Source organism: Acomys minous (assembly GCF_964271855.1).
Source record: "Acomys minous genome assembly, chromosome: 18".
In the NCBI taxonomy this organism is placed as follows: domain Eukaryota; kingdom Metazoa; phylum Chordata; class Mammalia; order Rodentia; family Muridae; genus Acomys; species Acomys minous.
The window spans coordinates 64,522,559-64,547,982 of NC_140501.1; the positions used below are offsets into that span (position 1 = coordinate 64,522,559).

At 47.0% G+C, this 25,424-nt stretch overlaps 1 protein-coding gene across 1 annotated transcript; it reads right to left on the reverse strand.

Annotated features, from left to right (window-relative positions):
• Window positions 1-35: 35 nt before the first annotated feature.
• LOC311589184 (dehydrogenase/reductase SDR family member 4) lies at window positions 36-12,386 on the reverse strand. Its single transcript, XM_084767496.1, has 8 exons — window positions 12,045-12,386; window positions 10,905-11,082; window positions 6,922-7,023; window positions 3,105-3,175; window positions 2,960-3,011; window positions 2,555-2,689; window positions 2,105-2,160; window positions 36-599 (listed from the first exon to the last, which is right to left on the reverse strand). Exons 1-8 carry the CDS (start codon window positions 12,173-12,175, stop codon window positions 485-487), a joined length of 840 nt encoding a protein of 279 aa, XP_084623622.1. The 5' UTR covers window positions 12,176-12,386; the 3' UTR covers window positions 36-484.
• Between the last annotated feature and the right edge of the window lie 13,038 nt (window positions 12,387-25,424).

Here is a 25,424-nt window from a genome sequence, read left to right on the forward strand (position 1 = left end):
TAAGCATCTCCCATTGAGAAATGAGCACACACTGATTGAGAGCGGCTCGGTCATCTTCGTTTTATTTGTATCCTATTTGTAAATTGTTAATTTCCATCTCTGTTCCTTTCACTCCAGGTCCCTTCTATCTCCCCTCAAATTCTCCAGAGACGGAGGTGAGGGGGACTTGGTCTTCACTAAGGTAGCCACAGTCTTCTCAGCAACACCCCCCCTCTCCCGTTTCCGCTACCTATCACCACACCCCGCCCAATCCCCAAAGCCTTTTTCAAGGCCATAGCAACAGCATGCTCATCTGACCACACTTGGACCACAGGGAAAGCAGGGACTTATCACTGGGCAGAGCTGATTTTGTTAGGCAGCGTCAGGGAAGTGCCACAGAGGCAAAGGTGGACGGCACCCTCCGCGCACGCGCGCGCGCGCGCCCACACACACACACACACACACACACACCAGCTGGAGTTTTAACCTCTGCCCTGGTGGGTCCTCAGAGGCGGGAAGGGGTTCCTCCTCCCACCACTACTGTCTCGCCATTGATGTAACTGGCATCTTCGGAGCACAAGAAAGACACTATGCCCGCACAATCCTCTGGCTTGCCCAGCCTGGAACAGGAAACAAGGAGAGAGCAAATGTCAGACCGGCTGGCCTCTCTCAGGCTGGCCCACAGGGGTTGAAATTTGCTTAAGAATTATGAGGTGGGAGCTGGTGAGAGCCTTAAGAGCGCTGGCCAGCTGCTCTTTCAAATGGCCCAGGTTTAAGTCCCAGCACACACAGCAGCTCACTAGGGTTCAAAACTCCAGTTCCAGGGTATGTACAGGGGCGGGGCACCAGGGACACGTGTGGCACACAGACACACATGCAGGCAAAACACCCCTATGTATTAAAAAACATCTAAGATTATTAGGTGATTTTTTTCAGAACCAGTGTACAGCTTTTTTTTTTTTTTGCCTATTAAATAGGGTGTTTATGATTATGGGGATATAATTTATAGAAGCATAAATACTGTGTGCTACAAAACCATGTTATATTTAAATATAGAAATACTGTTTTAGATACCAGAATGTAGCATCAGATTGATAAAATGGTGAGCAATTATTTCATATTTTAAAAGAAATTATTTCAACATGTATATATACTATTCAAGTATCAGAGAGTGCATTGGCAGGAAATGGTGTGGTCAAGTTATTTCATCTGTACAGGTTCATTGTTCAGATCCTTTTCAGAAATCTATTTTATTTATTTTTTGTCTTTTTAAGACTACAGTTGAAGCCCGGTAGTGGTAACATATAACTCTAGTCCCAGCACTTGGGAGGCAGAGGCAGGCGAATCTCTGAGGTCCAGACCAGCCTGGTCTATGGAGTGAGTTCCAGGACAGTCAGGGCTACACAGAGAAACCTTGTCTCTGGGGAAAAAACCAAAACCAAAACCAAAACCAGAATCGTTTTATAAGAATGTGCTAAAATCACACTGTTTGTATTATGAGTCTGTGTGTTCTAGACGGTATGAGTGACTGAAGACCTAGTGTTTCACCAAGCTAGCTGCACAGTGTAGTCACTTGGGAGGCCTAATAAAAAGGAAAGTAAAGGAAAAAAAAAAAGATGGGCATATCCTACCATGGGCCAATTAAAGAAGAGTCCCTGGGAGTGTGCCCTAACCAACAGCACTTGTGAAAGCTCCCCCAGACCCCAGACCCCAGATTCAAATGTGCAGCCAGGAATCAGGTACTTTGGGTTGGATGATTCAACTAGGGTCTCCAGGAGACCGAGCAAGAATGTCTGTGCAGTTCAGCCAGTGGTTCCCTCAGGCAGAGTCAGGGCTTTCTCACTGGCTGTGCTTGGGTTGTGGGATCATCGGTGTGAGCTTTGGAAACGCCGCTGTCTTCTGCGCGCTGGTCTCCCAGGCACCAGGTAGGGGCAGACAGCGAACTAACAAACGAGAGCTCTACTTTGGCCCAACTCTGACACCTTTGCAGTGAGAGTAGTGCCCAGGTTATAGGAGTGAGGGGGTCTATGCCTCTGTGAGATCTAGAAGGAGCATGCTGTGTTATCTGCGGGACTCGCCAAGCCAGGCGAGAGCTTCCTGTCTGTCCACACTAACAGTCACCTACCTTCTAATCTGCATGGCTTCTTTTATGAAGTCCTCTCTCGATCCTTCCATCCACAACTGCCGGGAAGAAGGGAAATCTTTTTAAGGTTCAAGAAGAGGAAAGCATGGGAGGAAAAGCGAGGGAACCGCCCATCCCCACAGCGACTGGGAGGAAGGATTTAAACTTTCGTCTCTTGTCACTTCTTCACTCCCTGATCTCTCCACTGCTGGCCTCAACGTCATCCTTCCAGCTCGTATCTCTTGTTATGTCTCCTCAACGCTCATGCACTTTGGGAGACAGGATGCAGTAATGGGTACAGTCTGAATTCCTGGCTTGATCTCACTTGGTAGAGCCCAGTAGGAAGGGAGTCTGTGGGAGTCTGGCCCAGGGAAAGTGTCTAGTAAGGCGAGGGGGTAGGAAAAGGCACAGGCAGTAGGGTGGGATCTGGGGTACAAGGTTCTCCCTTCTCACCGCACTGCTGAAACGGGTCTTGATGAGTCCGGGTGCCAAGCAGTTCACTCTGATGTTCTTTGAGGCCAACTCCCCGGCGAAGTTCTTCGTGAGACCCAGCAGAGCTGTTTTACTAACATTGTAAGGGCCCAGAGACTAGGCAAAGAGGAGAGTTGAGTTAGTTTATTGGTTCGCAGGTCATTTTTGGTTCTTATTGTACAACAAGGGTTGGGAAGCAAAAGAAAAAAGAAAAAAGAAAAAAAAAGGTCACAGAAATGGCCTTGTAGTCTCAGGTAGGTTGGGGTTCATGGAAGCGAGCTGTCTCTTTTGTGGGAGAAGACTTGGTAGAATGATGCTAAAATACTTCTCTGGGCAGCTGGAGGGGTGCACGGTGTAGGACGGAGGGCAGGTAGCAGTGGTACTTACAGGAAATCGAGCGAAGCCTGCTACAGAACCCACAACCACCACTGAGCCGCCCCTGAAATGGAAAGAGAGCCGAGTCTCTTCAGCGTAAAGCCCACTGTCCCCGCGGGGGCCCCATCTCACCCAAGCTTCCCCTCAGTGTTGGTACCCTCGTTTCTCCATCTCTGGCACTACTGCTTTTATCATCATGGCTGTCGCCGTGACATTGATGCTCATAATCTGAAGGCAACAGAAAGGAAGGCAACATGAGAAGGGCGTCACAGGGTCCCAGGACTTTCATAGGTTCCCTGAAAGTGCCTGTCAGAGTTGGTAGGGATCTCAGGCTGACCTAACAATGAACAACTTAGGGTTCGAGGTTGGGTCGGTGCCTCTCACCGCTGGTCTAAGTGGATGGTGGCGCCCCCTGTTGGCGAGCCAGAATGAAGCCGATCCATCTCTCCTCCCCAGCCAGTCCATAATCAGCTTTGCCTCTCAAGGCTGCTTGCTTGGGTTTCCAGCTCGACTTTTATTTATATTTCTTCCAAGTACAGAGAACCTGGGATTGAGTTGTGGCCTGGATCTACACTATAGTGGGCTGGGTTCCTCAGGGACAATGTAGCCCGGCCTGAGACACTCGGGCGTTCAGTTATTTCCTTGACTTCTGCCCTAAGCAGTGGGAGGACCACCAGGATGGACGGTCTAGATGGATACTTATCAGAAAGTGGAATAACAAGGGAACATTTCCGGGGAAGCTGGGGTGTACGCTACAATTGCAATTCCCATATCTCAAATTTAAAATTCAACTGTATGACTTTGTTAAATTGTTTTAAGTAGTGAGTTGTCTACTTTCTGTGTTTCCATGCTGACTTCTTACTCTGAAAAATATTAATCTCGCTAAACATTTGAGACAGAAGTACAGTGACTATCCAGCGTCCCTTACCTGAATTCAAGTTTTTAACTCTTTGCCTGATGTAATCTCCCTCACGTAGCTGTACAGTTTTGTTTTCTTACTCTGTTGCTCAGGCTATCCTGGAACTCATGGCAGTCCTCCTGCCTCAGCCTTCCTAGTGATGGGATTTCAGATATGGGCCACCACGCTCAACTTTAATTTGTGGTGTGTGTGTGTGTGTGTGTGTGTGTGTGTGTGTGTGTGTGTGTGTTTGTGGAGGTCAGAAAGTCAAGGCAGAGTATTTTCTTCAATTTCTTCTCGAACTTCTTACTGTTTTTTGAGTCAAGGGTTGTTACTGATTCAGCAGGACTGACCGGTCAATAAGAACACAGCAGGGGCTTGTGTTCCCAGTGCTGGGATGACAGGTACACTGGAGGGCTGCTTTCTGGCTTTCCTGCTTCTACAGCAAGTACTTTGCTGAGTAATTTCCCTAGCCCCACCCCACCCCACCCACTCACTCTCCTTCCTTCTGGCTCATTTAAAAACAGGCTGACTTCAAAGTCACAGTGATCCACCTGTCTCTGCCTCCCAAGTGCCGGGATTAAAGGCATGTGCCACAACGGCTGGCTCTTTCTTTCTTTTAAGAAGTGTGTGTGTGTGTGTAGAGGCCAGAGGTCAATGCTGGGTGTCTTCCTCTATTGCTGTCCACCTTATTCCCTGAGGCAGGGCCACTGGGTCAGCTAGACTAGCTGTCTGGCTAGCAGGCTCTGGGGATGTGCGGGTCTCCACCAGTCTGTACAGTGCTGGCTATAGCATCACATGAACTATGTCAGCTTTTGGGTGGGTTCTGAGGACTCCCAGGCCAGGTCCTAATGCTTGTGTAGAAAATACTTTACTCTCTGAACCATTCCAGCCCCTAGGTTTTTTGTTTTTAGTGAATTACTGCAGACTTGACAATGCTCTAACCCCAAACGGCATGACTATACTTTCCCAAAGAATAAGAATTTCCTTTTGCATAATTATAATCCACTATTATACTCAAGAAATGTAGCAGTGATAGAATTTTATATTCTATACCATTGATCACAAACTTTCCCCAGATCTTGAAATTTCTTCCCTTTGCCCCACATCTCCCTTTTTTTGAGACAGGGTTTTATAGTGTATCATCTAAGCCAGCCTTGAACTCACTACATAGGCTGTGCTGGCCTCAGATTTACAGTGAGCCTCCCATCTTAGTGGCCTAAATACTGAGATAACAAGTGTGTGTCTCAGCACTGGGTTTCTTTTAAATTTCCTTCTTAAAAGGTTCTGGAGCCAGGCATGGTGACACATACCCCAAATCCCAGCATTCAAGAGGCAGAGGTAGGAGAGTGCTAGTTCAAGGCCAGCCTGGGCTATTTAAACAAGATTCTGACTTTAAAAAAAATCCAGAGTACAGTCAAAGATCAACTACTGTGTATGGGCTTGATGTATGTGACATTAAAGAAAAGTGAAATAGTTAAGAGCATTGACTAAGCGCATTAACAGTTTGGTTCCCATCACTCAGGGCTTAGCTCACAACCATCTTTAACTTTAGTTCCAGGTTACCCAGTGCCCTCTTCTGGCCCCTGTGAGTTCTGCATGCATGTTGTGCATAGACACACATACGTAAAATACATATATACCTAAAATGGTTTAAAAATTAAAAAAAAAAAATCTTTTCAAATAAAAAGGTGAAGAAAAAAAATCACTGAACTACAAGCTGGTTTTATTCAACTTTTCCCAAAAGATGCTGCCGCTGCTGCTGCTGCTGCTTCTCCTCCTCCTCCTCTTCCTCCTCCTCTGTCGTCTTCTTCTTCTTCTTCTTCTTCTTCTTCTTCTTCTTCTTCTTCTTTTTCTTCTTCTTCTTCTTCTTCTTCTTCTTCTTCTTCTTCTTCTTCTTCTTCTTCTTCTTCTTCTTCTTCTTCTTCCCTTTGGTTTTTCGAGACAGGGTTTCTCTGTGTAGCTCTGGACTCTCTTTGTAGACCAGGCTGGCCTCGAACTCACAGTGATCCACCTGACTCTGCCTCCCTAGTGCTGGGAATAAAGGCGTGCGCCACCACGCCTGGCAAAAGACTCCTCCTCCTCCTCCTCTTCCTCCTCTTCTTCTTTGATTTTTTTGAGACAAGGTTTCTCTGTGTGTCCTTGGCTGTCCTACACTCACTTTGTAGATCAGGCTGGCTTCAAACTCACAGTGATCCGCCTGACTCTGCCTCCCTAGTGCTGGGATTAAAGATGTGTGCCACCACACCCGGCCAAAAGATGCTTCTTTAGTTTAAAAAATACCATAATCAGAAAGTGGCTCACTGAAGAACATTTTGCCACTCTGGTCTTCATGTTTGGAACTCTGATAAACTAGAATATTTTTGTTATCCTTAAACTCCCATGTTGAGAAATCCATGGGGGGGGGATCATAAGAAATTTAATATATCCAAATCATACAGGAATAGTGACTTTAGAAAACAAAGACGAATATTGCAGTGAAAGCTTTATCATTAAAGGCTGTAGATGGGCGAAATACATCATGAATACGATGTGACAAGACATGTTTGCCTGAAAATCAGCATCCTAGCACCTTTTAGGTACCTAGAGTTTTCTTAGCAGTGAAGTTGGGAAGAGAAAAGGTTATATTCAGTGGCTGTATGCTATAAAGCATCAACTTTTGTAATTTCAGCGAACAGCAGCTATTAACATTCCCAGCCAATGAAAAGGCATTTTTTCCCAACAGCTGGAAAGGGGACGGGCGGGCGGGCGGGTGGGTTTAAGCATAGTAGTCATTGGCCTCTTAGCTGCGAAATTCCTGCTGGAAATAAGCCAGGAAGAAGAGCGTGGGTGAGCAGCCTAGGGGAGAGAGGTGGGGAAAAGGAAGCAGAGGTGGCTGGCACACAGCAAATGACAAGCAGAGGTGACAGAGGATAGCAGGACATGGGACGCGACAACCCTCACACAGGCTTTACCAAGTCCACAACAGGTGAGCCGTTTCTCACATGCTCTGGAGGAAGGAAGGCATCCTACAAGCAGGCCAAGCTTTGTGCTGAAGGAGGCCAGCCTCCGACCGGGCGTGTCACTCTTCTCTCACCTTGTCCCACACCTCCTCTGTGACATCCATTAGGTTTCCAAAGAAAGGGTTGACAGCGGCATTGGAGACCAGGATGTCAATCCCTCGGTGAAGCTTCAGAGCCTAGAGAGAGGAAGGAAAGTGTGAGTCACGGGAGGGAGGGAGGCGCGTTCATCAATGCAGATACGGAATTTCTTCTCAGGAGCAGTTGTCAACGTCAGCCTCAAAGAGCGTCCTCTCTAACGCCACGGTAAGCTCTGCTGACATTTGAAGCTATTATTTCTGCGCTGCTCCCAACCCGCCTCCTCTTTGAAGGGTGCCTCTGACCCTCTGCTCTTTTCTTTACATTCCCCTTTTGTGAGCTCCTTTATTCTTTATATCGTCACCTCTCCCCTCAAATCTATTTCCAGACCCCTCGAGTCCCAGCCCCATCGCCTCAACTGCCTTCTTCGCAGTTTCCTTGAATAGGTTACCACGACCCGAAAGCCAGCCTGTCCACTCGTGCAGGAATGAGGAGAGATCCTGAGAAAGGAACATTCTAGCACAGTTTCCTCATAGTGGAAGCGATGACACCTAGGGCTGAGGAAGGTCAATTTTCAAGGCTGTAACTCAGTAATCATCCTGAAGGGGCAATCTAAGGGCAGGAAGCCCACTCCTTTGGTGTTTGGGAGACTAAAGAGATTTTATTTTATTTTATTTTTATTCTCAGAGTACAAAGTGGTGGCTGAACCGAGATCAGATCCCAACTCTAGCCGAGAGATGATTTCCAGGAGCCTCTGCCAGGCACCTGGGACCTGTGCAAACCCAGCTGTGCATGAGGGCTGTGCTGGTCAAGACACTAGGCTGGCTTTGAAAAAGTCTCACACTCAGCTTTGATGTTATTTTTCTGTCTCTTTTTGGCCGAGAAGTACAGAAGAGGCAAGGCAGAAACTGAGAAAGCCAAAAGAGGAGATATCGCACCTTCTCAGTCGGTTGTTGGTAGGTGGTGAAGGCCCGGAGAACGTGCCAGCAACAACAGCAACAGCAACGTGCACCGTCAGGAGTTAGAAGCCACCTTCTAACCAGGCTTTGTCTTTGCCCAGACCTGGCAATTTTGAAGCCTTGGGCAAATAGCATGTAATGGGCCCTCAATCAACTTTGTGCCTCCAATTTGGCAAAGGAGGGGTGTCATTAACAATACGCACCATCTGCCAGCTTCTCCTTTTAACTAATTATTCTTGCTAACTAGGTGCTAAGCTCAGTCGTTTTTTTTTTACACTGCTGGAGGAATACCCAGGCTGTCAACGTGTTCATTAAACAAAAATTTAAAGTCACAGACTCCTCTAAAACCACTACTGAAAAAAAAAACCCACTACTGATATGTGTGTACGCGCATTCTAAACTTCCGTGTTGTAGCCTAAAGCCTGTCACCCGCCTTCACTCTGTGCAAAAAGCCTGATGACATGTGACTGGCAAAAACAGAAGGAAAGTGATGTGTGTCATGTTCTGTGTTGTCTGGGAAGAGGAGAGGGTAACCAACCGAACCAGAGGGTGTTTGCCCTCTCCCGGCTTCCGTCTCCCACCTCTTTCAGGCTTGTCAGCACAGACAGGGGAGACAGCTGTGTGTTGACTGAGCGTCAGAGAGGCATAAAAAGTTCATGAGAAATTGGGTATAACAGTCTATGCTTGTGATCTCAGCTCCAGCAAAGCTGAGGCAGAAGGATCACAGGTTTGAGGTCAGTCTGAACTTATAGAACAAGACCCTGCCTCAGCACCCCAAACCCCAATATAACCCCCCTAAAAGCCAACTGAGAAAAGACCGCGTTGATGACTCTCAGACTCTGCTCTGAACTGTATGGTCACCACATTAATGTGCTTTGGAACTTGTCAGTTTCGACAGTCATTTATTTAAAACACAGTATTATCAAGTGGGGAATCTTGCTTGCCTACAACACCATTGTTGAGATGTGGTGCTGACTGGGAGGTGGTGAGCAGCACCCACCTTTGGGGAGCAGATTTTCTCACTGCGGGGTAACAGCTGACACAGGAGAACACCTCAAACTGCCAACGGCTACCCCATTACTCTCCACTCTGACATCTCTTGTACAGACTTCCCAGCAGTTGTTTTTTAAAAAGATTTTTTACATATGTGAACGTGTGCACGTCTATGTGTGCGTGTGTGTTCCGTGTGTATGTTGCGACTTGCCTCTCCTATTCTCATTTCTTGACACGTACTTAGAAAAATCTTCATCGCACTATCTCTTGAATAATCCCTACTCAAGTCCCTTTGCCACTGCTCTAGACCTGGGTGACAGCCAACGGCTTCCTCACTGAGGCTCTTGGTCCAGCATTTTCTGTGCATCCTTCAATTTTTTTTTTGAGACAGGGTTTCTCTGTGTAGCCTTGGCTGTCCTGGACTCGCTTTGTAGACCAGGCTGGTCTCGAACTCACAGCGATCCACCTGCCTCTGCCTCCCTGAGTGCTGGGATTACAGGTGTGTGCCACCAAACCTGGCATATTTGGCCCCTTTCAATGCAAATATTTGTGAACACTTAATTATCTTAGAGAGGTAGCTCAGTGGTTAAGAGCACTGGCTTCTCAAAAAAAAAAAAAAAAAAAGAGCACTGGCTTCTCTTCCAGATGACCCTGGTCTCTCTACCCAGCAGGTAAACCACCTGTAACTCTAATCCTAAGGGATATGGCATGATCTTCTACATACATGGGCATGGAACACGCATAGTGCCACAGATATAGCTGTAGGCAAAAACTAATACACATAAAATAAAAATAAATACTAAAAAAATGGAATCATCTTATTTTATCTGTCACACTTGAGTCAACTCTTAAGGTCCTGCTGACAACATTTCTTCCAACTGTCCAATGTGTTCACACAGGCTGTGCTTTCTCTGTTCTGGTAGGTTCTCCCTTGGATTTTGGGCGGTAGTGCACAGCCTGAATCTTGGGGCAAGACACACCTCTGCAGCATGGTTTGTAGTTTCTTATGCAGTTGGAGACTGGTGCTAAGTGTCAAGCCTGACAGGGCTTAGACTGAAGTCTATTTGGGGCACATAAAGCTAGGCACTACGTAAGTGGGGGAAGTGCCTGGGTCTGTAGGCGTTGAAAGGAGGGTAGGCCTGGGTCTGTAGGCGTTGAAAGAAGAATAGGCCTGGGTTGTGTAGATCTTTCCTCTCTGGCTTAAGAGGTGTCTTCAGCTATGTGACCCAGTCTTGGTAAATACAGGGAGGACCAGTCTTTGCCTGGGCGTGGTGGCTCACACTTGTATGTCTAACCCTGGGGAAGCAAAGCCCATGGCTAGCCTGGGCTACAAAGTGAATATTTTAAACCACTATCTCCAGCACAAGATGCTGCCTCAAAAGACCAAACCAACACCAACAGTGACAGAAAAAAAAATGACATAAGGTTCTGAACACAGGCAATGGCTCCTAGCAGGTGAAGGAAAAGGAAACATGGTGAACCACCTCTCACGTGAGCTCTATAAGCCACAGAGCAGAGAGCATCTATTAGCTCATACTAGGGAACCAGGACCAGCCATTTTGAGGGGACATCTCAGAGACCATACAAGGTTGAAGGACCAGAGTGGCTTTCGATTCTCTGGCTGGTTGAATCTGGCTCTTAGGTGTCAGGATTCAGGCATAACAGAAAGGGCACATAATAAAAATGTGTTGGTATACAGGGAGAGGGCTTAGTAAAGTAGACAGTGTACTTGTCTCGTAAGGGACCCTGAGCTCAGTTCCCATCACCCACATGAGGTGGCTCACAAACCCCTGTAACTCCAGCTCTAGAGGATTCAAGACTCTTTTGGGTTCCACGGGCACCGGCACTAACAAGAACCATCCCCTACTATACTCATAATTAAAACAATAGGAATTAATCTTTAAAAAGTATTGGCGGACTAGTCTGGGTGTGAGCACCAGGACGCTGGCGTCTACCCGCTGCTGACTTAGAAGTCAGGCACGAAGGCGCAAGCTGCCCTCTTGGCCAGTACCCGTATTCTTCCTGCTCACCGTGGCTACCAGCTTTTCTCGATCCTCCGCCTTCCCCACGTGACACACGATGCCAGTCACACTGAGCCCCTCCCCCTGCAGCGTGGCCACTGCGCGGTCCACATTCTGCTGTTTCCGGCTGCTGACGACCACATGGGCCCCGTCCTGGGCCAGACGCCGGGCGATGGCAAAGCCAATCCTATAAAAGAGATTCACCGTCAAAGCCTCTACAACAAGGAAAAAGGGGCTGAGCACACATGGGCTCTGGATTCGGATTCCTAGCTTTGGGCTCCCGCGCTCCCTGTAGTTGCGCTTCATGTTTTTCTGTTAAGTAGAGTAGACTTAACGGTGTTGACAGAAAGATAGGCTCAGATCACTTTATTATGAGCTTGTATTTTGCCCCGGTTCCCAGGACCTGATGTCACCTAGCGCAGGCCTCAGGACTGGCTATTGTACCTATGTCCAGTTGGGTCAGAGGGGAGAGAAATGAGACGTGTGCATTAGTTGCCATGCCACGTGGCTTCGAGGGCCTTGTTTGAGGGGGCCCATATCCCCAAATATCTCTCTTACCAGACTTCAACCTTAGAATTCTACCCTTTTTATATTTGGGGGGGGGCTTCATAGAAAAGCATGGCTTAAAATGTAAATATCAGTGACACAATTCATAATCGACAGACGTTAGCTTTTCATATACGTCTGTATTCTAGGTTTTTAAGGAGCTTTTATGTAGCCAAGTCCCGTGGCGATGAAAAAAAAAAAAGATAGTTAAGAGTGGGGGGTGAGACAGGTTGGGGACCGGTGGCCAAAATAATATACAGACCCAAGTAAAGATCTGGGCACCGGATCTAGGTTAAGGGTGACGTGACTTGCTGTTTTGGTCTTCCCAGACTCTAGGTGGAGCTGTTGGTTGGGGCAGCCCAGAAGCCCAGACGCATGGGGACCTGGGTCCACCTGGCTATCACAAAGCTGAAGAAAGCAGTGACAGAAGGGCTGGCGGGTGGCAGGGCCAGGCCAGGGATTCGAAGCGGTTTCAGGCCCACCGTTTGGGTTTCCTTTTTCTCTCCCGGGCAGACCTTTGGCCACATTTGAGGCCTGAGGACAAGAGTCCAGCAGTTAACGAATACTTGTTTCTGGATGGAGACTCTGGCTCTGGTTACTCACCCGTCGGTGGAGGCTGTGACCAGGGCCACCTTATTCGCGAGTGGGCTCTGGCGAGTCACCCCGGAGCTGGCCATCCTCACCGATGTCCACGCTCGAGTCCAGCCACTTAGCAGCAGTCCAGCTTTCTGCATAGTTCAGGCCCGGGGGGTGGGGGGTGGGTGGGTGAAGTCTGCTGGGGGAGGTAACAGTTCAAAGGGCGGGAGGCTGGTCGAGTGGCGCAAGTGTCCTGCCTCCTGAGACAGACAGCCCCGCTAGCAGGACGTGCTCCGCGACAGCTGGGGCAACGGGGTGGGGAGCCGCTGCAGTGGCGAGCGCTCCCTGCCGGCGCCCGGAGCCCGCTCGCTCGTTCACTACCCTTTGCCCGACCTGGGACTCCCGCGAGTTCTCCGTCCAAGTTTCTGCACGCCCGCCCACACCTCTTCTACAGGAATCCTCAGGTGTTTCTGTTCTCCAGCCGCTCCTCACACAGCTGCAGGCTCCGTTTTTGGGGGCGGAGTGGGGGAGAGTTGCGGTAGAGGAAACTTTGAGGTTCTGTTTTATTTATGTATTTATTTATTTATTTTCGTTTTTCCTTTGCTTCCTTAAACTCCAAATAATTCTTCCTTTAAAAAAAAAAAGCCGGGGTGGTGGCGCCCGCCTTTAATCCCAGCACTCAGGAGGCAGAGGCAGGGGGATCGCTGTGAGTTCAAGGCCAGCCTGGTCTACAATGCGAGTCCAAGACAGCCAAGACAACATAGAGAAACCCTGTCTCAAACAAACAAACATACAAACATCCCGGGTTTATATGTAGGGCGGCAGAGATAGCTCATTTCATAAAGTGCTTGCTGAACAAGGCTGAGGGTTCGGGTTTGGATTCTCAGCATTAATATAGGCAGCTGGGTGTGGCAGCTAACGGCAGCATTCCTAGCTTTGGGGGAGACAGATGATTGTTGAGGCTTCTGGCCATCTGGTCTTGCCAAATCTGTGAGCTCCAGGCTCAGTGAAAGACCCTGTCTCAATAAATAGATAAGATGTAGAGTGATGGACCACACTCCGTGTTGACTTCTGGAGTCTACTTGCACATGTGTACATATGTCCTCTCCTCCATCCCCGTGGACACCCTGTAATGAGTATACCTTTAGACAGGTAAAAATAGCTTATTCAGGAACCCCACTATACCCAAGGCTGCACCTGCTATCCAGAACCCAGTGACATCACTCCACATAACCAGACACAGTCCTAGACCCCCATGATGCCCGCTGGACTGCATATAAAAGCAGAGACAGAGAGAAATGCTCTGCTCAGCTAGTCTGGAGGGTCCCCACCTTGATCTGTCCTGCAAGCTGGAGAGTCTCCCACCAGGATCCTGAGCCTTGCATCAGAGCCTGCTGTTAGAGGCAGGACCTGACCCTCAGCTAAGACACGTGGTTGCCAAGGTGTGCGGCTTCAGGGAGATAGGCCATAGTTAGAAATTTAGAGTGTGATGACCCTCAGCATAATAAAATGTAACTTTTGTCATACCAACTATGAGTATTTACCTTCTTGCTTTAGACATACACACAGACTCAGGCACACACACACACACACACACACATACATACACACACACACACACACACAGAGACACCCAGACACAGACACCCAGACACACACACACATCTTGCACAGGGAGGGCAAATGAGTGAATGTTTTGAGACTGCCTGTGAAGACGAAATATGTGTTCCTCACAGGCTCCATTCAGTGAGGGAAGAGGAGGCCAGGAGACAAATGTGATGGGCCGTGATGGCTGGCCTAGACCTGACACCACTTTTCTTCCTGGCTCCATGTCTTCTGCTAGTGGTCCCCTTGGGTTCACCTAAGACTATTGAAAGTATCAGATATTGGGCTGGAGAGATGGCTCAGAGGTTAAGAGCACTGGCTGCTCTTGCAGAGGTCCTGAGTTCAATTCCCAGCAACCACATGGTGGCTCACAATCATCTATAGTGAGATCTGATGCCCTCTTCTGGCCTGCGGGTGTACATGCAGGCACAGTACTGTGCACATAATAAATAAATTTTTAAAAAAAGTCAGATATTTACATTATGATTTATAACAGCAGCAAAATTACAGTTATGAAGTAGCAATGAAAATAATTTTATGGGTGGGGTCAATACAGCATGAGGAGCTGAATTAAAATGTCACAGCATTAGGATGGTAGAGAAAAACTGAGTACTTCATCTTCAGAGAGGCAGAAAATGGTCCATCATTGTGATACCCAGTGTGAAAGGATGGAGGTCCTGGCTCCATCCGAGAGGACCTTCCATTTTATGGGTGTGGCGGCAAGGATGCTAAAGGAAACTCTCAGATTCTCCACGACCACTGTGTTCTCAGGTCTTTCCTCCCATTCTTGTTCAATAAATATTTGCTAAATATGAAAGTGCTTTATTAACTGTAAATTACTAAGTACATAGTAATTATTGCCACCAAACAATAATTATTATTGCTGCCACAGGCCAGACTCCTCATCTGTGAACAGAGAGTGCGGAGCAGGTGATGGATAAACTCCTCAGCAGCTATAAATTCTAAGTCCAAGACTTCAGCCTCCATTTCCGCCAAGTGGGCTAAAGTGATCTCTCTCCTGGGCTCCTGGGAAAATTAGAGAATTTGGACGCCTTAGAGTGCGCGGCCAAGAGGCATCATCAGAAGTAAGTGTAAGTGACTGAACTGGCTCCAGCCCGGGGTTTCCAAATATCAGGCTGAAAAGCCATGTTGGCCTCTGGCAACATTTCCAGACTCTGAGGCAAAATAAGAAATGTAAAGACAATAAAGTGAGTTTGTAATGTTAATTCAACAGGTACCACATTTTTCGGACTATAAGACACACCTGACCGTAAGATGCACCCAGTTTTTAGAGCAATAAAACAAGAAAAACAGTAAAAACAGCAATCTGACCATAAGGCACATTGTAATCCCCCTCCCACTTTTGGGGAGGAAAAGTGCATCTTATGGTCTGAAAAATAAGGTGACAGTTTATTCTAGAATTTGTGTTTGCTTATGTGTGTGTGTGTGTGTGTGTGTGTGTGTGTGTGTGTGTGTGTTAGGGTTTTCTTTTAGAAGAGACTATAAAAACAGATGGGTTTAAATTTTTGAGACAGGGTTTCTCTGTGTATCTCTGGTTATACTGGATCTTTTTCTGTAGACCAGGCTGGCCTCGAACTCACAGAGATCTGCCTGCCTCTGCCTCCCGAGTGCTAGGATTAAAGGCGTGCACCACCACCGCCCAGCTCAGACAGGTAGGTTTAGAGAAGGATTGTTAGCTGGTAAAGTCATCAGCTTGTCAACTTTATTCAGTGCGCACCGTTAGTGAGTCTGAGAAATACAGTTCTGGGGTTCAACGTTTAACAGAATTTGTATTTACTAAAGAATCCTTTCATAGCTGGGTGCAGTGGCACATGCTTTTAATCCCAGCATTCAGGAGGCAGAGGCAGGCGGATCTCTGTGAGTTTGAGGCCAGCCTGGTCTACAGATTGAGTTCCAGGACAGAGAACTCCTGTCTCAAACAACAACAGCAGCAACAGCAATAACAACAACAACAACAACAGCGACGAATGATTTAATATACATAGTTTCATATATAAATCAGCTGAGAAGACAAAGCAGAAAGCAGGGCTCTGGTTTTCAAGCTGTGCTGGGCGTGTATAGGGATTGCAAGTGATGCAACCTGCGAGAACTAGTTTTCTCAGCTGACAAGTTGTCGCAGTGTTACTCAGCACATGCTGATGAGACAAAACAGCTTGCCTCAAGTCGGAGGAGGAGGACTGACTGGTGCCCCCAGTCTCAGCCTCATGAATTATTGAGAGGGGACGGAGAAGCACCACGCCCTTTCTCTCTCACTGTCTGGAGCTAATGCGCCACAGGAACCCTTCCCAGACTATGCCCTGCGCGTGCAGCTGGTATCCCGGGGTGTCAGGCGACTGCTCTCAGAGCCTGGCTTAGTGGAACAGGCCTGCAAGACACGGATGGTAGCTGGGTGGGGGAGAAAAAGACTCAAGGAGAAGAGTCATGTCTTAGTCCCTTTCATATGGGCAAGGCTGGACTTTGGCCTTTAGCACTATTTCTTTTGTAGGAGCTCAGGGGGTGTTAGGGAAGGGATCTGTGAAGAGAAAGGGCAGAAGGGAGCCAAGAAGTGTGTGGTCTCAAGCCTTTGCTCTTCATTAAGGAGGTTGTTGAACTGGGGGTAGAGCATCTTTTGGGGGAATGCGCACCTGTGTAGCAGTACCTCTCTCAGGGGTGGGAACCTAGGATGTGACGTTGTAGGAGGTGGTACCATCTGCCAATCCTGAGGCAATCTCTGAGGCTGAGACTCATGCGTCCATCTTCTCCAGGGCATGACTGCGGGTCAGAAGAGCTTGGAATCCTAGCTCTGTCATTGACTAATGCCTGGTTAAGGCCAGTAGGACCGGGCAATGCGGAAGGCGGATGTGTGTGTGGGACAACTGCCAAGCACGGACGATAATCAGAGTGTTAAGGGCATTACTTATCGAGGCCTCTCAAAGTGCTATCAAGTATCGGCTGTTTTATACATTTGTTAACGCATTGTTGGTTTCTAATGGAGTGCCACGGGCTTTGGCATTTTCATATGTGAGGTCAGCTGGCCACTGCCAGTGCTGTGTAGCTACATGTTACTATCTTAGCATCGCTGGGTTTTTTCACACGAGCTTAATCCACAAGCAGCGCAAAACACCAGTGCACATAAAACACAAAAATAAATAAATCATTACCAAAAAAAAAAAAAGTTATTCTTTTCTTTGCTGATTGAACCCGCTTCCCATATATTCTGGCTTTATGCATCATCCTCAGTTTTCTACACATTCACATACGTTTCTTTTTCCCTTAAAAATCCTTCTCACAGGTGCTGGAGAGGCGGCTCATCAGCTAAGAGCACTGGCTGCTTTCCCAGAGGACCCGGGTTCGATTCCCAGCACCCACAGATCAGCTCACGACTTTCTGCAACTCCAGTTCCAGGGCATCTGATGCATCTGACGCCCTTTTCTGGCCACCGAGGGCACCAGACACGCACATGGTGCATGGATAGATACACATGCAAGCAAAACACCCATATACATGAAAAAAAAAATCCTTACGAGTGGAATGATACGAGTGGAATGCCGTCCTTCAGATTGTTCATTTTTTTCCCCTTTATTTTACCTCTTGTTTCACTTCTTAAAATATATTCTTGGGGAACGTTGCGAGTGTTACATAATGGAGCTACTGTATTCCTCACTTTTAAAAATAGCTGTACAGGACCCCGCTGTGTGGCTCGTCTGTACATTGTACTATTCAGTCAGTCTCCTGCCGATGAGCACTCTGGTGGCTTCCAGAGCTTTGCTGTTTCAAACAATATTACAGTTGAACTGCCTCAGATACATATTCATCTTATGTTTTGTGCACATATGTTTGTGGTCTGGATCAAAGGTTTAAAACTGGTGGAAGTCAAATTTCCTTTGAAAAGATTTAATCAGTTTTGATGGTCGTTTTTTCCCTTTTTTATTTTCTCTCTCTTTTTCTTTCTCTGCTTTTAGAGACAGTCTCACCATGTAGCCCTAGCTTGTCTGGAACTTATTATGTAGACCAGCGTGGCCTTGAACTCATGGAGATTGACCCAAGTGCTGGGGCTAAAGACTTGGCTTCTTTTAAAGGTGATTTCACCTGCCACCCTACTCGCTGGTGCACAGACTGGGGGGATTGTGGATCCCATGGGATTTTTAAATCTGAGCGTTAAGAGGAGATATTTGGTTTTTAAAATGTTGGTAATTAATTACCTTTTTTTTTGTAATTAATTAGCTTTAAACCACCACCACCACCATCAAAAGGTCAGGTGAGGTGGGACATACCTGTCTTCCTGGCTGTTAGGAAGTGAGACAGGAGGATTGCCAGGTGTCTGAGGTTATCCAGGGCTACACAGTGAGTCCCTGTTTAAAAAAACCCCAGCCAACTAACCAATCAACCAACCAAACAAATAAAAAAGTAAATAAAAACAAAGAATCCCAAACTATAAATGAACAACTAGAACCTTCACTAACAAAATAATTCCCCGAGAACAAAACAGTGGATTATAGACCCATAACTGCCAGAGATGGATACAGCCTTTGCTGACTACTTAAGGGTCTGAGTTAGTAAATTTTGTGAAATACTGTCCTATGTACCATTTCATAGCTCTTTGGTGAAACTTATTAAATTTCTGATTTTTAATTGTTTCCTCATGGTCTATATTTAGGGAGTTCTTTTTTTTTTTTTTTTTGAGGGGGTGTTTGAGACAGGGTTTCTCTATGTAACAGCTCTAGCTGTCCTGGAATTTACTCTGTAGACCAGGCTGGCTTCGAACTCACAGAGATTCACCTGCCTCTGCCTCCCAAGTGCTGGGATTAAAGGCGTGCGCCACCGTGGCCCAGTCTCCGACTCCCTATGTAGAAGGCTCCCATTGGTCAGGCATGGGCTTCTGCCCCTCGTGCTCTCCAGGCTGCTTTCGTTGGCTGTGCTTGGGTGTAGGGTTGTCCAGTAGGCAGTGTCCTCTCTGTGCTCCATGCTCTGTGCTCCTGCCACTCCTAGAAATGGCAGGACTGTGGTCCTTGTGTGTTTCCCATATGCAGGCTCTGGGATACGGCTATGGTGACAGCCATGCTTGTCCAGTCATCTTTTCCTTTGTTTCCCACACTGCTGCTGGGCCAAGTACCTCATTGAAGATACGGAGGTGGAATGAGTCGTGGCCCATGGTACCACACAGCACCCCCTCCCTCCAAGTAAGATGGTGGATATAAATTCCCACTGGGTTCTTTATGGTCAGGACTAGATTTCGAGCCTTGTTTCCAGAACTGTGCCCTCTCCTGTCCTGCACAGACGGCCCCTGTGGCAGACATGAAGGTGCAGGCACATCTGATGTTGAGGCTGTGGTGTTCACTTCTTTGGAGTGCAGCTGTGGTACTCTGCTGAGCTGCAAGCATTCATTCAGCCGGACTGTTAACTCCCTTCAGGTCCACTTCCTCCTTTGGATGGAGGTGACAGTCTTCTCAGGGAGTCGCCAAACAAGACAGTGGTATAGGGACTTTGAATTTCTGCTTAACACTGGCTCCTTTAAGAACCACATTGGCTTTGGAGATCCTGGGTGGGCGGGCACGTGAGGAGCATAGGGACTTCTTCCCCATTCTTGTCCCCCCTTCTCCTCTCACAGGGGTTACTTTAAATGAACCATCCACCTTGTGTTTCCTTCGCTGAGGATATATGTGTTTTCCTTCTTGGTAAATCCCCTCCCCCACCCCCCCCCCGGGTTTCATGCATCCCGGGCTGGCCTTGAACTTGCTTGCTATGTGGCTGAGGATGACTTTGATCTTGGATCCTCCTTCCTCCACCACCCTGGTGATAGGATTATAGACCTACACCACCATGTTTGGTTTACATAGCACTGGGAATTGACTCCAGGGCTTTGTGCATAACTAAGCAAACACCCTACCCGCTGAACTACAACCGTTGTAAGTCTTACAGTGCAGAGCTCACTTCCTAATGCCCCTGGGGCATCACCCCAAAGGTCTATCCTTTCTCCTCTGAGTGGAGATTTCAGAGCATTCTGAAGCAAAAATCCTGTCACTGCATTTATCCCGTCAGTTTGAATTACTGAAGGAGATCTATTCAGAGAATTCTGGGGTGGGCTTTGGCAGTCTGAGGCTGGTTTCATGGCAGTCCCTATGATGCTATGTGGTTTAAAAAAAAGTAACCTCCTTCTTGAAGCATTCTCTCTCTCTCTCTCTCTCTCTCTCTCTCTCTCTCTCTCTCTCTCTCTCTCACACACACACACACACACACACACACACACCCCACCACCTAAATTCATAGTAAGGGAGAAGCATTTCCCTCGAGGTGGCCAGTCTGGCCTCTCTGGAGATAACATTTGGCATTATCATGCTAAGCAGTTCTAGCCGCCTTCCCTCGCTTTGGGAGCAGAATAAGATATCTAGGGTACAAATAAACCAGCTGGCCACAGACCTTGCCAGAGGACAAAGCTATCTACTTCCTGTGCCTGCTCTCTGTTGGGAAGATCAAATTTCTCTGGCGGAGTGGGCTACCCTTTAATCTCTGCAAGAGCTCCCCGGGGAGTGAAGGGACACTGTACTTGTCCCCCCATTAATGTGCTGTGCTTACTCGGCTCAATTTCACCACACAGACAACGCTACTTCAATACTTTAAACAAAACCAAAGGCGCCATATACTTTCTGCCCTTTGAGCTAAAAAAACAGGGAGAGAGATTCATCTGGCCTGGTGGCACAGGCCAGTCATCACAGTGGCTTGGCTGAGGTAGGACAATCAAGAGTTTTGCCTGAGCAGCTTAATGATCAAGTGTATAACAAAAAAGGAGAAGGAAGGGAAAATCACTCAGTAAAGGAAGCCATGTAAACTTGAGGGCCTCAGTTCAGATTCCCAGCAGCCATGTTTAAAAAAAAAAAAAAGGCCTGGGGCTCTGGTTTGTCTGTACAAGCCCAGCCCTGGGGAGGTGAAGACAGGAGGAGCCCGGTGGTTTGTGGGTTGGCTCCTCTTTTTGAATCAGTGAGCTCCAAGTTCTATACAGACCTTGTCTCAAAAATAAGGTGGCCATCGATAGAAGACACCTGGTGTCAACCTCTGTCTCCCCTCCACGAGTTAGCATCCTACTCTTTGCATCACACACACACACACACACACACACACACACACACACACACACACACACAGAGGCGGGCGCTGATGAGGGCAGAAGGCTGGAGCATAACTCCACGATAGAGTGCTTTCCAAGCACGCATGAATCACACACACACACACACACACACACACACACACACACACACACACACACACAGACACACACACGGGTGCTGATGAGGGCAGAAGGCTGGAGCTTTGGTAGAGTGCTTTCCAAGCACGCGTGAATCTATCTCAGAACCACAAGAGCGATAGCTGGGGGCAGAGTGTGGATGGCTTTCTGTTTAGAAGGAAGCACAAATTGACACAAGGTTGCTAAAGCCGTACATAGAATCCTGCATACCCCTTTCCCAGACTCTTCCGGAGTGACAGCGGGTCCTGGTGACATCTGTAGTAAAGTAGCAAGACTAAGAGGCTCATGTTTGCACACTTCTGTCTACAGACGTCAGAGGGATTTTTATTTTTACATACATTTTCATGCGTGTATGGGAGAGACTGCATTTGTCCACACATCTTAGAAATCTCTGACTAGCTTGTTCTGTAGAACTACCTCATCTTTGTACCTTCATTCATGGTCTGAGCTGATACTTCTCAGTGTCTCCTTGAGGTCCACTTCAGCTGTTTACAGGGATCCTCTGGTCCCTGTGATGTCACAATAGCGTCCTGTGTATCTAACTAGAAAATTTTGTACTTTGCCTACGTAAACCATTGGAGCTCGAGGACAAAATCTAGACATTTTGCTGCCGACTGTCATCTGTTCTCCAGAAAAGCTGTACATGTTCCTGTGCTCAGGGGACCATCCCGGAGGACAATTCATAACACCCACTTTCACCGAACATTTAAACACTTTCAGTTTGTATAAAAACAATAATTACATTTGTTTTTCATGTAAAACAAGTTTCATCTGTATTCTTTTTTACGTTCTTTTTCATGCTTTGTCCCACATTTCTTTAATAAAAATTTTCATACATTTATAATATCTTTATTATTATTTATTTTCATAGGCTGTTTGTATCATTTCTCTACCTTTACCTGGCTATGTTCTTTCTTTTGAAACAAGGTCTCAAGGCTGGCCTTGAACTCTTGAGCTCAAGTGACCCCCCTGCCTCAGCATCTCAAGCAATGGGAGTTGAAGGTGTGCATCTTACGCCTGCCTTGTATATAGGTTACTTATTCTTATAAATTCTTTCTAGTTGATATTAGCCATGTAATTATCACAGGTGAAAGTATTCTATTATTTTTGAATTTATTCTATTTCAATCCCATGCAAAATTTAAAAATGTCTTCTGAGTTTGCAGCATGCTTAGACTTATTTACCCCAAGAATTTTGGGGCCATGCCACATGTGGAGGTACACAATACATTCAGTATGTGGCAACAGGAGAAAGAATTTAGCGCTAGTTTAGACCTGAACAAGACACACACACACACACACACACACGCGCGCGCGCGCGCACACACACACACACCCCTTCCAAAATTTGGATCATATGATGTTTGTTGTCCTGTGGAATACAGATCCAGGCTCCCTCAAATTGTTAACAAATTTTCCAGGCACTGCTTGAGTATCCCGGCCCCGATTTCTCATGTTTTTGAGCTATTTAATCCAATTGCTTTGTCTATATATTTCCAAGTCTGTATTTCAGTAGAACTTGTGAGGAAGAAAGATGAAAGTAGACCATAAAATAGAGTCTAAGGGCATCGTCAATGTAGGGGTCAGGGTAGTTTTAGTTGGGGTAGTCTGGGGAAAGTTCATGAAAAGGGTGTTTGTGGTGAAGCCTAAACTCTGAGCAGCCTTTAAAAGGAGGAGGTAGAGCAGAAACAGGAGAGTAAAGGGGGTGCAAGTACTCGCACAGGCTTCCGAGAGGGACCCCACGCTCCATCCTTTGTGAGTGTTCCAGTGTCACAACCACAGTTAAGAGGAAGTGTGGTGGCTAGTTTCTGTCACCTTGACACAAACTATAGTCACCTGAAAAGAGGGAACCTCAGGGATTCATGATGCGGGAGGCCCAGCTCTCCGTGGGTGGAGCTGCTCTGACACGGGATGCAGCCTTGGGGAGCAAGCCAGTAGGCTGCTCTTCTCCCATGGTTTCTTCCTCCGTTCGGGTTTGAGTTTGTGCCTGACTTCCCCTCAGTGATGGTGCCTGAGGTGTGTACGCCAAACAACCCTTTTTCTTCCCAGAGGTCTTTTAGTAGTGGTGTTTATCACAGCGATAGAAAGCAAACTAATACTAGAAGCATACATACATTTTTGTATTACTCTGTAAAAAAATCCCAGGCTGGCCTTGAATTCTCTGTGCAGCTAAGGGTGACTTTGAACTTCTTTCCCATTTGCCTTCACCGGAGTGCACACTGGACAGACTGGTGTGCCCTTATGTCTGCTTTATGCAGTGTTGGGGAGACATTGTGGGGCCTTATAATACCTGGCAAGCACTCAACCGAGTTAAATCCTTTTGTGGCATTTTAGGTACATTTTTATTATTTGCCATAGCTTTAAGTTGAGTATCTAATGTTTTCTAGAAATACCAGTGTCATTTAGACGTTTACTACAATGAACAAAGTTGATATATATATTTTAAACAATTTATTTTTATTTTATGTGCATTGGTGGGACTGAAGAGATGGCTTAGAGGTTAAGAGTACTGGCTGCTCTTCCAAAGGTCCTGAGTTCAATTCCCGGCAACCACATGGTGGCCCACAACCATCCATAATGAGATCTGGCGCCCTCTTCTGGCCTGCAGAAGTTACATGCAGGTAGAGCACTGTATACATAATAAATAAATAAGTCTTTATGTGCATTGGTGTTTTGCCTGCATGTATGAGGGTGTTGGATCCCTAGGAACTGAGTTACAGACAGGTGTGAGCTCCCATGTGGGTGCTGGGGATTGAACCTGGGTCCTTTGGAAGAACAGTCAGTACACTTAACCATAAAGTCATCTCTTCAGGCCCTATCTTTTTTTATTCTGTTTTAAGAATGTAGAGAAAAACCAGGTGGTGGTAGATGGCGCACACTTTAATACCAGTACTCAGGAGGCAGAGGTAGGAGGTCTCTGTGAGTTCAAGGCCATCCTGGTCTACAGAGTGAGTTCCAGGACAGCCAGGGATACACAGAGAAATCCTGTCTCAAAAACCAAGCAAAACAAAACAACAAAACAAAACCCTCCCCAAATAAAAGAAAAGAAAAGGAAGGACTAAAGGAAACAATTCATGTAGGTTAAATAACAACTGTCAGTGGTTGGGCTGAGATCAAAATCCATGGCAGCCAATCATAAAAAGTCCAAGTAGAGGACACCTGGTCCATTGCCATGGTTACTGCAACACAGCAGGGGCCACTCCCTTCTGCTGGCCACTTTCCGATCTCTGTGCTCCCTCAAAGCCAGGTGCTGAGTGGTGCCGAAGAGATAGAAACACCTGGGCCCTGGTGCTGACTCCTAGGCCCCTGATGACTGATGGCAGTGATCTGCACACACGCTAGTTCTCTGTGCACTCACAGAGTTGGCGTGGAGGTGTGACTCAGAAGCACACTCTTGCCTGTGGCAGGAGGGACTCGACATTGCTATCTGTGGGACTTGGCTTGAGTTAGGCTCTTACACATCTCCTTTGCTCATTATACCTCACTTTATCCAGGATACTTCCTAGTAAACTACTTTAACCTCTCTCTCTCTCTCTCTCTCTCTCTCTCTCTCTCTCTCTCTCTCTCTCTGACTAAATTCAAGGTCAAAAGTACAGACCCTCTTGTTTCAGCTGTTTAATATGTATGTGTATGTGCATGTGTGCGCATGCATGTGTGAGTGTATTAGTTCTTATTTAAATTTCATTTCCTACCGAGAAGCCAAAATATTTCAAAGCTACCTTCAAAGGTTAGAATAGAACTGCCAATACCTGTCCTCTTTAAACTGTCTTTCAATTTGTATATAGCTCACTGAGCCGGAAAGCTTTTTTGGGTGCCCCAGAAAAAGAACTGCAGAGCAAATTCCAGGTCTTATTGCCTATTTGAGCAAAGTGACTTAAAAACATAGTGAATAAAGTGTATTAGTTCAGAGTCTGAAGAAACCCCATCAACTTTGGCACAGTTGGCTAGGCTGGTCTTTGCACTTCTTTGGCAGCCAGCCTTCCAAACAGCTATCAAAGCCCAGGTCTCCCTGTGCCAAAGTTGATAAGTGTAGTACAAAGGTAATGTGGCTTCACTGACTAGCAGAAACAGAAAGATGAACCTTAGCCGACAGCAGAGCCACAACCACGGTGTCAGCCAGGCAGGAAGTTGCCCTGGAGTTCTGGCCCGTGGCTTGCTTTGGTTGGAGAGAAGTGAGGTGCTCACACTTGCTCTGCATTGAGCCCCGAAGACAAGTGTCGCTAAGAGCAAGGCCAAGAGCGTCTGACCCAAAAGTACCGTGTCGAGGTGACATCTGGGGAACAAAGCATAGCAAAGGACAGGGCACATGGGTGTCAGTTGGGGCCCTTGTTTGTCAGCACACGATGGAAGGTTGGCTCCATATTAGAAAATAAAAACCTGATGGGACGGTTAAGAAAGAGGGAAGGTCACTGAGGTCACCGAGGAAAGGTGAGGGTGGCTGGGAACTAAGAATCTTTATATAAATCTGTTAGTGTCTCAAAGAACAGCCATGCTTTCTCGCAGACATGGGACTCCGGCACTGCGTGCTGCAGCGTGTGGACTGGTTATTCATCCGCGCCAGTA